The following is a 13,578-nucleotide window of genomic DNA, read 5'->3' as shown; positions in this document are numbered from 1 at the left end:
GTATGGTAATTACCTGTTCTATGACAAGTCTAATACGTACACTGTCCTTCAGATAATCATCTGCTCAACTTAAAAACTTTGATGGATAGATTACATCAAACAAAATGAAGCATATATTTGTGGAAACATAAATTTAAGGGGAGAAGTCACAAAGAGATATTCACATGGGGAAAAAGAAAAGGCAAAGAGACCTCTTGATGTCAGTTTCCTTTCGGTTGTGGGATAAGAGGAGGCTTTGTTCTCTTCTGCCCACATGTGATAAAACATATATTATGAGATTAGAGATATATCAAAGCTGCTTTCGGTTCATGATCAACAATCTGTGGAGATTTTTCACAAATTCTTTCCAAAAGTGATGCAGGGCTGCTTCTACAAGTTCTTGGTTTGCAATGGAAATATTCTTTTTCAGTCGAGGTCAAGGCTAATCCAAACAACGACAAAGCATGGAAGTCATAGATTGACAGGAACTCGTAGCCAGATTTGGTATTTACACACAGAACAAGAACAACTTCTTATGAATTACTGATATCAGTAGTGCTTTCCTAGAAAGCTAGAGATGGAAACTGCAGCAGTTTTGAAATTGCAGCCTTCCCAAAAAGGACCAGAGCAGCCCCATTAATGAGAACAGTTCAACTACCCAGCCAAAAATGTATTTATTTGATGTGAAGGCATATAAATTCTATCATGTCAGTGCAATTTGATGGAGCAAATTAATCACCAGGAAACATCAAATGGGAGTAACTTATCTCATTCCCCATGAATCATGATCTCCAACCCTTCTTGCTATTATGATGTTTTATGTTTATCCTTTGGCCTTATTTTATGTCTAGAAACAAGAATCCGATTTATTTGAAATTAAGTTGATATGTCATCAATGTTAAATTTCTAGAATCCAATCAAATGAATTGTTCTCAGATTGCATTTTCTGACACAGAAATGCACATAATTTCTGGCGGAAATGAGTAAAAACTACTTTGTTCTAGTAAATCCAACATTGCAAAGAGCAAACACTCAACCATTCTGACTTGCAGCCCAGCCCAGTTAGATAGTTTGTGAATCAAACATTGGAATACCAACCAAGGCAAATGAAAACGAATATATCATCTAATGTAGAAGTTAAACAAAAATGAAAAAGAATATATCTAGTAACTTCAGAAACATGAATTCTTACCCAAATTCAATTTTTGTGGCATATGCTTTCATATTAAAAATTCACTTAGAAATTAACAAAAACCTTACACTAGAGTAGTAGTTTGAGTTTCTGCTCACAGTCACAGTACTAACCAGCGATTATCGGCCCATGGGTAATTTGACCCAATATGACTTCTCTACTGGAGGGGCCCATTGCCCCTTGTTTTCGCCAATCTGGCCCAATGGTTGTTAATATTTTTTACTCTGGAGTGAGCCTCAAGGAAGGCCCACTGGATCGCTACTGTATGCCCCGTTTTGTTCGCTATTTCTTGAATTCTGTCTCTGGCACGAAGCTTGCGTAAGAGGTAGCCAGTGGGCGTTGACGTGAGCAACACTTTAAGCATCCCGTATAAACCCCGCTATGCCCGTATCAAAATTATAAGACAGGCAGTTACTTTATTGTCGTGAAAGGCGACGATGGGATTGATCAAGATAACTTTCTCGTTCATGACCGGCACAGTGCTGGGGGTCTACTTGGCTCAAAACTACAACGTCCCAAATATGAAAACTCTTGCAGGTACCGGAATGCTGATAGCCAAGCACTATGAAGAAACGTACAGAAAGCCCAAGGAGAGAGGCGATGATGATTGATCCACATTGCTTGTTTCTGTTTCCCAGGTCTCATATCTTAGGTTTCAGCTTCCAACCCCAATAGTTCCCTCTTCCACTTGTTTGATCGAGCCGATTTACGGTGATGTATACTACATTGTTGAATTGGTCTTGATTAATGAAAAATTGGGGAAGTATTTTTTGCCCATCAAAGAAGTTTCCAATTTGTTTATATTAGCTGCATCAACTCCGTTTCCATTTTTTTTTTAAGAAGCAATCAACATATTCTCTAATCTGGCCTACAACTGAATAAGAAACAAAATGTAGCTTTCAAAGGATCTAAGAAAACTCGAGTTTCCACGAAATCTAATACATAGAGCTTCGTCTTCTAGGGTACTAAACTGTAATGTACATCGAGACAAGCCATAGACAATGACATAGATACATAAAAACAAAATCAAAATGCTGCGTCTGGTTTCCCAACATTCATGCTTGCCAAAATTTAGTCAATGGCTAGGTATACTTCACTGCCGGCGCGAGAAGCTGAGTCACTTTCTTGTGAAAATGGAGTGTCAGGCAAAGAGCTGTTTAACTTGTGCAATGACCGCCACTCGTCCATGAATGCCATTTGATCCGGATTCAAGCCGGGAAGTGCTTTTTGATGGAGGAGCTTCAGAATGTTTTCAGTTTTCCCGAGAACATAAACTGCGTGTCGCACGCTCTCTTCCCTCTCCTCAATGGAGCTGGTCGAACACTTAATTGAGATGAACCGCTCTAAGTTAGTGAGGCAAGCAGCAAGTATATCAGAGATCATGACAGTTATCGCTTCAAATAATCTTTCCCCCATCTGGTAGTTTCTGCTTTCATAGTTCAGCAAAATGGATTGGCTTATTCTGTACATGGAATTGGCAGCCAATACTTTGATGGGCCACTTTGAAGGGCTATCCATTAGACACTTCACTTTACTCTTCTTGAACTCCATAAATATGTTCTTTGCTGAATCAGAAAGTACTTTGAGTGTTTCCTTTGGGCTTTTTCCTTGGAGAGACGGTTTACGGAGGTCCACATCTCGCCACCTGTGATACAGTTCAACTCCTAGCCAGACGACATCTGCTGCCTTCCTGATTCTTACCAAATTCCCTTGCATATCCAGGTCGTCTTCGATGTGTCTGACATACACCAAACCTTCGTTTACTCCAGCCATAAGAAGCTTGATTGAGCTCCTATTGATGTTGGGGAGTGCAACTGCAATGCTTGTCAATGTCACCACAGAGAGAGACCAACAATTTGGAGCTTCTTCAGCATTTAGAGAAGGTACTTTGAAACTGTCAAACTCAGTAAGCCCCTTAAATCCTTCAGAAGGCCTTGATTGTTGCAACAGTTCTATAAGATGTTTTGGTTGTCTCGTCTTTGCTCTCTGCCTCCAGTAATCAGTAGCATCTCGGTTGTCCTTCATCATTACCCCAACCAGCGAGTCTTCATCTTCAAGGTGCAAAACAAAACGGCTGAGATCCAGCTTTGAGCAAGAGGGCGACTCTGACCCTGAATCATTTGTAATGCTGTTGGTGGGTGTGAATTTCATCAGCCAGTCTCTACAGTGGTCATAGCATAACAAAATCACTCTCATAGAGCAAATGGAGATGAGACGAATTGTTTTGCTCATGAATACAATTCCAGCCTGAATTCCAATACACAAGTTCAGAAATTTAATTTTGGCATCATGGACAATTCTCCTGCTGTGTGGATTACTTATTGGTATATTTAACGGGCACTCTTTCATCTCCACTAATCTCTTAATCCAGTATTCTTCTAGTTTGTAACTTTTTCTGCAGGCCCATTTCCCGCCTCTTGTTGGACACCTGAAATTGATAGCAAGAAACCATCTCATTGCTGGGGCAATCGTACCCACTCCAACTGCAACAGCCTGTGTAAGAAGAATTAACTTGATTGACCACTTGTAATCTGATTCCCCCTTGCAGAATCTAAATGATCCAGGCATCAGATAAAATCGAAGCATGGCTTCTGCTAAAGTTGCAGCACTCAATAGACATAATGCACCCGAGGCAGTACAAGTAACTGATCGGCCTACAACAAACTGGGGGCTGCAGGTATGAGCCATCATCCAATATCTCATTAGATCTTCCTTGAGTTTCTCTACTATTGTCTTGTCAGTTTCATTTGACTTTGAGCATTCTTTCAGAGCCATTTCATACTTCTTCTTGTATTTAAGTTCCAAATAATGCTTTATAGTTGGAACAGTTAAAGCTGAAAAACTTAAGACTACTAGTAAAACAAGCATGAGAAACATGATGATGGCATGCTCCATAACAAAAACATAGATTACACCAGTACCTAGTTGGATGCAGATATTGACAAGAACAGTAATGACAAGTATTCCCAAAGCTATAATGTTGGTGAATATTTCTTTATTTTCCATGGTTCCTAGGGAAGGCATAGAGTTACCCATGACTGTACAGATCAGGGCCGTGCTGCTGAGTTTTGCAAGCTGATCTTCACCACGAGGCATGGCAGTGTTCAAATCGACGGACAGTTTGATTGCCACGGTTATTATTGTCAAAGAGGTGGCGTTGATTGTGAAGCATTTGCAAGGGAACCAGAGTTTCCAATGGCGGAATCCATGGATAGCGTCTGCAGCCATAGCAATTGCACAGGCAAGAGATGCTGCTGCTATGTAGATGCCAATCCATGGCAGTGGTTCACTGAACTTGGCTTCATTTAGGACCCCGTCGATGCTGCAGCCAAGCTTGCCCATCTTCTTGTTAACCTTCTATGTTTCTTCTAATGGTTATCCTATCGAGGATAGAGTTTTTTTTTAACCCTCTCTATTGAATTCTCTGACTAAGTCGAGTTTCAGGGTCCAAGGTCAACTGGTCAAGAATGCTCACTTATACCATTCATCAAAATATCATTTCTTAAATTTTATTAAAAAATTATGAAAATAACGTATACCCATATTATCATATCATATTAATATTTTCTTCTTTAACCACTGTAACTTTTCATGTTTGCTTTATAAGGAAATTCAACCACCATATTTTCTTCCTTTTAAATCTCCACACGGGAATACTCCTTTCGACGCTCTCTTTTCCCTTCTTTTCTATAAATTTATCTTCTTCACGGTTCTTTCATGGTTGTTTTTTTTTTTTTTCTGGAATAAGGGAAAGAGGGAAGGATAGAGAGACACTGCACTGCTGCTAACTGGTCACAAGCTAGTAGGTAGACTTTGCGGTTGAGAAAGAAGTTTTACTTGTAAAGACCTTACTCAAAGCACTAAATTGCTCATTCTCTCAAAAATCATATCATATTAGTATATGCTATTATCATCCATATTAATATACTACGTTAACGTTATGTGACATAAAATGATAAATAATATTATAATTAATAATAGTTAATTAATTATTAATTATAATAACTTGATTAAATACTATTAAAAAATTATTTAAAATTTTTTTAACAGTTAAAAAGATTTTTTTAAATATTATACTTTTTTTAACTTTGATTACCATTTGATATACTGAATTAAATAAATTTCAACCATTTTAGTTAAGGTCGAGAACAAAAATTAAGAATTGATTTGAACCATAATGTCCAGTTCAGACATTAGATTCAAATATTAGACATACAAATTTGGTTTAGTTTGGTGTTCAATTCATAAGTTAGAAAATTGAAATCATATGAATCAAAATTTTATTGTATTTTTATTAATTTTTCTATATTCATAAATAAAAGTTAATTTTATTTATACATTTAAATAAATTAATTAAAATAAAAAAATTGAAAATTAAATAAATAAAGAATAAAACTGATTTGATTTGATTTGATAAAATTTAGTTCAACTAACTTTTAATTTTACGATGTATTTAATTAGATTTCAATTTTTAAAAAAATAAAATAAAATACTGCACATTAATTGAAATTTTTATTCAAAATCGGATCGAACCAAACTCTACGCAATCCTAATTCCAAGCTTTAAGGCTGCTAAGGGTACAATTGATTTCGGGGCAAGCCCCTTTCATTGTCACGAATGAATCATGATCAAGTAGGAGAAGAATAATACAGTGACCCATGGAATAAGTCCAAGATTAGGTGGTGCATTATTATTGCGAATGGTCATTGTACGTTTGACAAATGAACTTTGTATTCATCTGCATATTTAAGGACTAGACTTGAGAGACTGTGGTCCACACCTTTGCAACCACTTAGGACCCAAAGATTTAATTAATTGATGAATACTTTTATGTTATTTAGCGGAGTGACCTAATAATACTCTTGGGCAATGGATGATGTCCTCAATGACCTCAGTTAATTTATCTAGTAATTTAACTTAAATTTAATAACTTTAAAAATGATATATCAATACTTATAAACAAATTTTTTTATAATACAATAAAAATATCTTCACGTTTAACTTAACTTGTGTGAATAATAAGATATAATATTTAAAAAATTTTGAATTATTTTAAAAATTTAAATAAAATTTAATTATTTTATATATTTTATTATTTAATCAAACATATATACTTTTATTTGAGTCGAACATATTCTTATAATTAGAGACTGATTAATTATAATTAGAACTTGTTTGACCTAACTTTTTTTTTAACTTAAAAGTTATTATAAAGCTCTTATGAAAAATAATAGCTTTTAAAATTAAGCTTAAGTTATTTGGTAAACTGTTTAATAAAGTAAATTATATAAGCTATAACTTTTGTTAAAATTACTATAAAAAGTATTCATGCTATCTTTAACACCTAACAAACTATAACAGAATGCTTCAAGTTTATATATGATTTCAGATGTTAAAATCTAATAAATCAATAAAGAAATGGAACAACTCTCAAACTTATATAGTAGCAATAATATTATATTTTTGTTGATCTAGTAAACAATCAGAATATGATGCTTAAATTCATAANAGTAATTTGTAGAGAGAAGAAGAGGAGAGGGAGATTAATTGAGAGATAGTATTTTTTGAAAATTAATGTATTTTTTAAAGAAGAGAAGAAAAAGCTCCTCTTTAGAGCTTTTTTTTTAAGCTTTTTTTTTAAAAATTTGTTCTTAAAAAAAAAGTTACTTTTTTAAAATTTTTTTTTTAAAAAATCATGTTCGATCTGACTTTTGTTTTTAAAAGTAGATAAGCTGAAAAAAAACTAAGCTAAACATGCATTAAGTCAAAACGTTACTTATTATTTTATATCAATGTAACATTGATATGATATTAATATAGATAGTAAAAATATTACGTAATCATATCATTATATCCCATCCACTGTAACATATTAATATATCATGTTGATATTATAAAATAATAAATGACGTTTTAACTAATAATAAGTTAATAAATCATTAGTTATAAATTTTATTTTGTTCAAAATAAATATATAAGAGATTAGTTGAATGTAATAAAAAAATTAAATTTATTTAAAAATTTTTAAATAATTTAGGAGTTCTTTAAATATTATCCAATAAATAAATAAACTAGTTTAGGCCTTGTTTCAGTCCTCAAAACGCGGCAATCCCTGACGTTTCTGTGCTATGCTTATTTAAACGCATCGTTGTGCCATGCAATTAAACGCATCGTTTTAGTTTTCTCTGAGCTGCTGCTGGCCTGGCTTTTCATGAAAGCTCTCCAATAATTCTTGCAAAAGAGAAAATGGGAACGAGATCAAATTTCTACAAGAACCCTTCCCTGTCCTACAAGAAAGATTTAAGTCTCTCCTCTGCTCTCCAAAACCTGAAAGGTAAAATTTTCTCTTCTTCCCTTTTCTGTTCTCTCGTTTTCTTCCGAACCAAAAAGGTTAAAGAAATACACGAATTTTCCTTCCTCCAATTCGCAGCATATAATATCGCCACCGGAGATGCTCCTCCTTCGGTCGAACTCGAAGCCTATCCTCCAGTTGACGATAAAATTGCGTGCAAGAAACGCTCGAGAGAGCGAAAGCCCTTCTCAATGCCTGATCGTAGGCGTGAAATCGAAGAGAACGATGGACCTATGTCTCATCAGGATTACATTCTAAAAAGAAGGCAAGTATTTTAATTTACATTTCACTTTTTTAAGCCTAATGACTTTTGATTTCAGGTTGAAATTGCTATAAAAATTTTTCTTTAACGTAAGCTTTTTGACTGAGCAGGAGAGAAGTTATTTCATCTCACGGTTACGAGGAATTAAGTGTGGATATTTTGGTAATTTGGCGATTGTTTTTGGTGTAATTTACTAATTTTACATGAGTTTTAATTATGTTCTCATTTCTTTTTTTATTCTGTTTGATGCAGCAAGCTTCCAGTTCGAGTGTAAATTTGGTAGACTATGGAAGTAAGTTAAATGCACGTTAATTTTGATAGCAAAAGCCAACATTAATAAAGATATTACCTTACATTGTATAAATTGTTGGTCCGGTTAATAAAGAATGGATTTTTAACATTGAATTTATAAAGTTTGATGAATTGTAACTTAATATTTTTTTGTGAATGTGTGCACAATTACTGAATATCATGTTCCTGAAACATCAGGTGATGGAAATGCTTCTTCCGAATGTAAAGAAAGTCAGGATCCTCCAGATTCTGGTTTGTTTTTGTATCTCCTTTACTCAACCATCAATATTTTACCTTAGAATATAAAAATATGAACTGGCATTATGAATTGTCTGATTTGTGAAGAATGACCCTTTTTTTTTTCATTTTCATTCTTTAATAGCTTACGAATGATGAAGCTGTAAATTTATATTACTTGCAGAAATTATATTTATACTGTTTTTTACTATGTTTCTTTTAGGTCATGTGAATGAAGTAGATCAAGTTAAGAGCAGAAGTGAGCAACGTTTTCCTCTTCCAGGAGAACCTATTTGTGTAGTTTGTGGTAGATATGGAGAATATATATGTGATAAGGTGGGATAAATGAACTTTATAATCCGTATTTTACCACCTCATGCCCTTGGTTGTTACTAGGAATCTCTCTAACTTTGTATTCAATGTATGTCTGCATTTGTAGACTGATGATGACATTTGCAGCATGGAGTGTAAATCCGATCTTTTGCAAAGCCTACAAATAACTGAGGTTCTCACGCCCTTTCAGTTTTCTCACAATAAAAAAGGATGTCTCTGTTTTTACTGTTTTCAATTTATTAACTCTGTATTATTGGTTGTATTTTCAGAAATCCTTGAGCAACCAAAATTCATTGCTCTCATCATCTGAACCAACATCTATCTCTCTGCTGCCTGAACTTGCGGAGGACACTTGGGATTACAACAATCATCGCTGGTCGAAAAAGAGCTCTAGTCTTTGTACCTACAAATGGTATATTTTCTTATTTGAGCATCTTATTTATGAATACATATATTTTTTTTGAAAAGCATTTATGAATACATTTATAAATAGATTTCTTTGGGCATGAAATAGCACCATAGGTATTTCTATGTTATGTGAATGTAGTTTCTGCTATTTAGCTGTGATTACCATGGAGTCTAATATGAACGCTTCTGGTTTTAGTTGGAAATGCCAGAGGCCTGGACACCTTGCTGAAGATTGCTTGGTCACCACAACTGAGCAGGTTTGTTATTATTTGCCTTCTCATGAAGTTATAAGTGCTCTGAATTCTTGGATCCTTTAAATATATCTGCTGTTAAAACAAGTTGTTTTGCTTACTGAAGTTTTCTTTATATGTAGGTGACCATGAGGCAGAGCAAGCTTACTTCCATATCCAGAGATCTTCTTGAACTGTACAGAAGGTTTGTAAGACACAATTTTTGGTATGACTGCATTTGGTAAAGCCTGTATGCTAACCTGGGATTGTTGAGGTTCAATTTTGACTGACTAAAAGAGCTAGATTTGCTCCATTCGTTATTTTCTTTTTTATATTTGAATGTTTTCTTGCTCTATGTTACTTCATGACAAAGAAAGGAACATCCTTGCTATGTTTGGAGTTGCAATAACTTGCATTCCAGAGTGAACTTAGTTCTTGTTTTTGCTTCTCTGCAGATGCCATCAGATAGGGAAAAACTTATCGAGTGCAAGCTGTAATGCATGCCGCAGCTCAATAGCTCTAGCAACATGTCTTGATTGCAGCACTGTCCTTTGCGACAAGTAAGCGTTTCACATTTTCACACTGCTAAATTCAAATTGTTAGATTTTGTCCTCTACACATCTTGTGAAAGAAAAGGGGAAATTTATGATCTTTCCTCTTGGATATCCCAAAACACAGTGCAGGTCATTTGAATGAACATATCCAGACCCATCCATCCCATCAACAGTATTACTCACATAAACTTAAGCGGCTGGTGAGAATTCACTATTCCTTTCCATGCACTTTATATTTGTGTAAGAATACCACTGTATCAATTGGGATGTATGCCATGACAATAATGTGAAACATGTAATTAATATAGGTGAAATGCTGTAAGTCCACGTGCAAGGTGACCAACTTTAGGGATCTTTTGGTTTGCCACTACTGCTTTGATAAGGCCTTTGACAAATTCTATGATATGTATACTGCAACCTGGTATGTTATCTATACTACTTCATCTGTTCTTTAACTTTTAATATATTATAGAATTTCATAGCCCATTATAATTTACTTTGTAACCGATCAAATGTGCTTGTCCTTGCTGATGGTAGGAAAGGAGCTGGGCTTTCGATCATATGGGGTTCCATTTGCTGTGATGATCACTTTACGTGGTATGTCTTGTAAAGTCATTGACATCCTTTGCCGCTTCTTTTCTATACACAAACCTTATGGCGTGTCGTTGCTGCTGCAGGCATAGGATGAACTGCTTAAATGCAGATGTGGAAGACCGAGCATATATAATCAGTAGAGACACAGAAAGAGAGACACATGTTCAGCTCAGTGACTTCATTTTCTAACATGGTATAGGAGGCAAACAGCTTTGCTGGTGGGTTCTGCCGTGATCCAGTATCTATGGGATCATAATTCTTCGAAATGGCATTGCGTTTAGCTTGCCTATAAAGCTGCACATAATCTGTTTGATTCAACTTTTAAGGTCTTGAATATCCAAAAATAAATTTAAGAGGTCTTTATTTATTTTCTTGGCATTGGTTTTGGCAATTCAAAGCAAAAAAAAAAAGATTTCCTTTTTCCTTTCAATTTGTTATGGGCCCAGGACAAAGTTAATCTGGCCCATTTGTCTCAATCTACCCAACCTTGGAGCTACGCAGGCCAGGCCCATCTTTAGCATAGCAGCTCACATGGAACATATTCTCTTCGAAACGACGATAGCGCCCTCGTTTTAGTGGGGAACCAGTAAGGCGGCGAAGTTAGGATAAATTAATAACGCCCCTTTCGGACATATTTTTGTACACTCCAAAACAAAAAACAAATCCAGGTTTTCTGGTGTTTTCACTTTTAACTCTGTTTTGTGAATTGGATTTCTCAGTTTCGATCGATTCGCCAAAGCAAGGAGATCTCGTCTCAAGTGTGTTAAGTTGCAGAAAAGGTAAGCACTATCTTTATCTTATTCTTGGAATTTGTTGATCGATGATTTTCTTCTTTGTTCGATATTTGAACCTTTGTAGAATTATTAAACCAAGATAATGAATAGGGTATAATTGTAGCGCCAATAAATAATTAAAACCTCAATTTACACTCTGATATCTCTTCTATTGAAATTCAATTTGCTTCATAACCCAATTGCTTTTTAATCTGAAATTCCTGTTCCTCATCGATTTTCCTTTTCGCAAATTATCGAGTTTTCTAACCTAATTTCAGTTTTCCAATTAGTTGGAGCCGACGAAAGCTTTATGGTGAACCCGAATTTCAATTTTGAAATACTAAAATGTACGCATGATAATTTTCAGGTGAATTCTAGAATTGAGTAGCTATGGGAGGTCATGGAGGGTTAAATATTTTGCCCCAGAAACGTTGGAATGTTTATAACTTTGAGAACAGAGAGAAAGTCCGGAAAGATGAAGAAGCTGCTGCAAAAGAAGAGCAGCTAAAACGTGAACAGGCAAGAAAAAGGGATGCTGAGTTCCGTCTTGAGCAGCTTCGGGCTGCTCGTGGCTTGGCTCCATTAATTAAAGCTGGAGGTGCAGAGCCTGCTTCTGAGCCTGTGGAGGTTGTTGAATCGGAATCCAAATCTGGTCACATTAATCTCTTTGAAGGGATCAAGATTTTTGACCCCATTAAAGGTTTGGAGAAGGAAGGAGCTGCTGAAAAAGATGGGTTCAAGAGGAAGAAATTGAAGAAAGAGGAGGTGGCACCCAAGCCTGTGGCGCCCGAGGATGAGAAGTATAGGTTGGGTTATGGGGTTGCTGGAAAGGGAGTTAAGTTGCCATGGTACCTGGAGAGGCGGAATGTTGATGTCGAAGAGGAGAGTGAAAATGATAGATCAGAAAGAGCGCAGAAGGATGAGGGAAGGAAAACTGGGAAGAAGACAATAGAAGAGTTGAGGGAAGAACGTTTGAAGAGGGAGAGGCGGGAGAAGGAGAGGGAACGGGCATTGTTCATAGAGAAGAGCAAAACAGATAGGAGTAGGACCCTGAAGGATAGAAGGTTTTCCAGGAGGTGAGCTCAGAGAAGCCAAAGCTTATTCTGAGTTTGATGTTTGTATGTTCTTATCGTAGAGTTGTTTGAATTTATGGGGCTATCAGTCCTTTCGGTATTTGTAAGACTAGAATCCATTTTGAATTTCTTCAATACTTGATTTCACAACATATTTCATGAGAGCTACTCTTTGCTGCTTATATCTGAGAATGTTTCATTTTTTCATCAAATTACAATGTTGAGAACATGTGGCTTGATCTGATTGTTGCCTCGTGCTAATATGTAAACTGGAAAATGCTGGCAAATTCCATCCTTCTTACTCTAAAAGTGTGATGTTTCTTTCCGTACCCCAGCGTGCTTCAAACATCTTTAGAAGCAGGTTTGCAGTATCATTGGTAGAATTTGTTCTTCAATCATAGTTAACCATTGATCACATCCGTATCTAGGTGAGCTCTCAAATTTATTAGGTGACTCACGGTCTTTCTTAGGCTTATGCCAGCGCTTTTCATCTGTAGGTCCTTTCTTCCCTACCAATCTTTATATAGTATTGGATTTCTATTCACCTTTGAAATTTTTGAAAATTTGATAATGTACTTGGATTGCATTCCTATGTACTTCATTTAGGCGCTCATAAATCAAGATCCAATAACTGAACATACTTATTAAAAAGCTATTCTTACTGAGATCTTGCTTGTGAATATTGTGGATATTAGCATCATCTTTAGATTGAATTCAAGCCTCCATCAAGATGCATGAAATCTGAACTGGTGATTAGATGATGATATGTATGTCCTTTGACTTTATATCTAGTAGCTTGCAAGCATGAGCAAAGTGTAATATATATCTAGGTGTATTTGCCAAAATAATATCAGAATGGGTTCCATTCTATACCGAACGTTAGTTGAACGAGCCCTCTCAATACTGACCAGATCCAATAACAAAGATTCAAGTCTAAATATCTTTATTTATTCTGTTGTTTATACTAAAATTGGGATAAGCCTTGGTCCCCATCTCCCTGTTCCTGGTACAAAGCTAAAGACAAAGTCGTCCAGTAAGCTTTCAGAATTCCTGTATTGGAGTGTTCTGCTTACTGCCCAATAGATTAAAGTATCATTTTGTCCATTCCCCTTTTTTAACTTTTGGGCTGTACAATTAGATCAACAAATTTAACTAATTGTGGTCCAGAGTTTAATCTTATCTGTCACAGCAAAACAAAGGCTTTAATGTGTTTTTTCTTTTCTTTTTGTAATTATATACAACTGCATAAATGTAGGGAAGAATTAGAGTGAGTGTTGATGAGAACATGAAGGCCACAATC

General features: G+C 35.5%; 3 protein-coding genes across 5 annotated transcripts; 2 read left to right on the top strand and 1 right to left on the bottom strand.

Moving 5' to 3' along the window:
• Positions 2,047-4,614, bottom strand: LOC18606278. The gene has a single exon (XM_007039808.2). It carries the CDS (start codon positions 4,511-4,513, stop codon positions 2,243-2,245), a length of 2,271 nt encoding a protein of 756 aa, XP_007039870.2. The 5' UTR covers positions 4,514-4,614; the 3' UTR covers positions 2,047-2,242.
• On the top strand, positions 7,361-10,862 carry LOC18606276. The gene is made up of 15 exons (XM_007039805.2): positions 7,361-7,505; positions 7,602-7,788; positions 7,896-7,947; positions 8,038-8,077; positions 8,275-8,328; positions 8,537-8,649; positions 8,753-8,818; positions 8,916-9,058; positions 9,251-9,311; positions 9,428-9,489; positions 9,740-9,844; positions 9,963-10,038; positions 10,147-10,259; positions 10,376-10,435; positions 10,516-10,862. The coding sequence occupies exons 1-15, from the start codon at positions 7,418-7,420 to the stop codon at positions 10,619-10,621; spliced, it is 1,326 nt and encodes a 441-aa protein (XP_007039867.2). The 5' UTR covers positions 7,361-7,417; the 3' UTR covers positions 10,622-10,862.
• On the top strand, positions 10,877-12,572 carry LOC18606277 (leukocyte receptor cluster member 1). 3 transcript variants are annotated; one of them, XM_018118280.1, is made up of 2 exons: positions 10,877-11,211; positions 11,573-12,550. In XM_018118280.1, exon 2 carries the CDS (start codon positions 11,596-11,598, stop codon positions 12,283-12,285), a length of 690 nt encoding a protein of 229 aa, XP_017973769.1. In that variant the 5' UTR covers positions 10,877-11,211; positions 11,573-11,595; the 3' UTR covers positions 12,286-12,550. The 3 variants fall into 3 exon arrangements, with proteins under 3 accessions (XP_017973769.1, XP_007039869.2, XP_017973770.1); XM_007039807.2 differs by having other exon boundaries at positions 10,949-11,211; positions 11,496-12,572; XM_018118281.1 differs by having other exon boundaries at positions 10,949-11,211; positions 11,484-12,572.

This window comes from Theobroma cacao, chromosome 3, assembly GCF_000208745.1.
Source record: "Theobroma cacao cultivar B97-61/B2 chromosome 3, Criollo_cocoa_genome_V2, whole genome shotgun sequence".
NCBI lineage: Eukaryota > Viridiplantae > Streptophyta > Magnoliopsida > Malvales > Malvaceae > Theobroma > Theobroma cacao.
This window is presented reverse-complemented; position numbering and strand designations above follow the sequence as displayed.

What these genes read in the sequence shown, in the direction of transcription:
- LOC18606277 (XM_007039807.2), top strand. Translation starts at nt 11,596, where the DNA reads ATGGGAGGTCATGGAGGGTTAAATATTTTGCCCCAGAAACGTTGGAAT.
- LOC18606278 (XM_007039808.2), bottom strand. Translation starts at nt 4,513, where the DNA reads ATGGGCAAGCTTGGCTGCAGCATCGACGGGGTCCTAAATGAAGCCAAG.
- LOC18606276 (XM_007039805.2), top strand. Translation starts at nt 7,418, where the DNA reads ATGGGAACGAGATCAAATTTCTACAAGAACCCTTCCCTGTCCTACAAG. An exon ending in GATTACATTCTAAAAAGAAG is followed by an intron (nt 7,789 to 7,895) that starts GCAAGTATTTTA and finishes TTGACTGAGCAG; the next exon opens with GAGAGAAGTTATTTCATCTC. An exon ending in TGGTCACCACAACTGAGCAG is followed by an intron (nt 9,312 to 9,427) that starts GTTTGTTATTAT and finishes CTTTATATGTAG; the next exon opens with GTGACCATGAGGCAGAGCAA.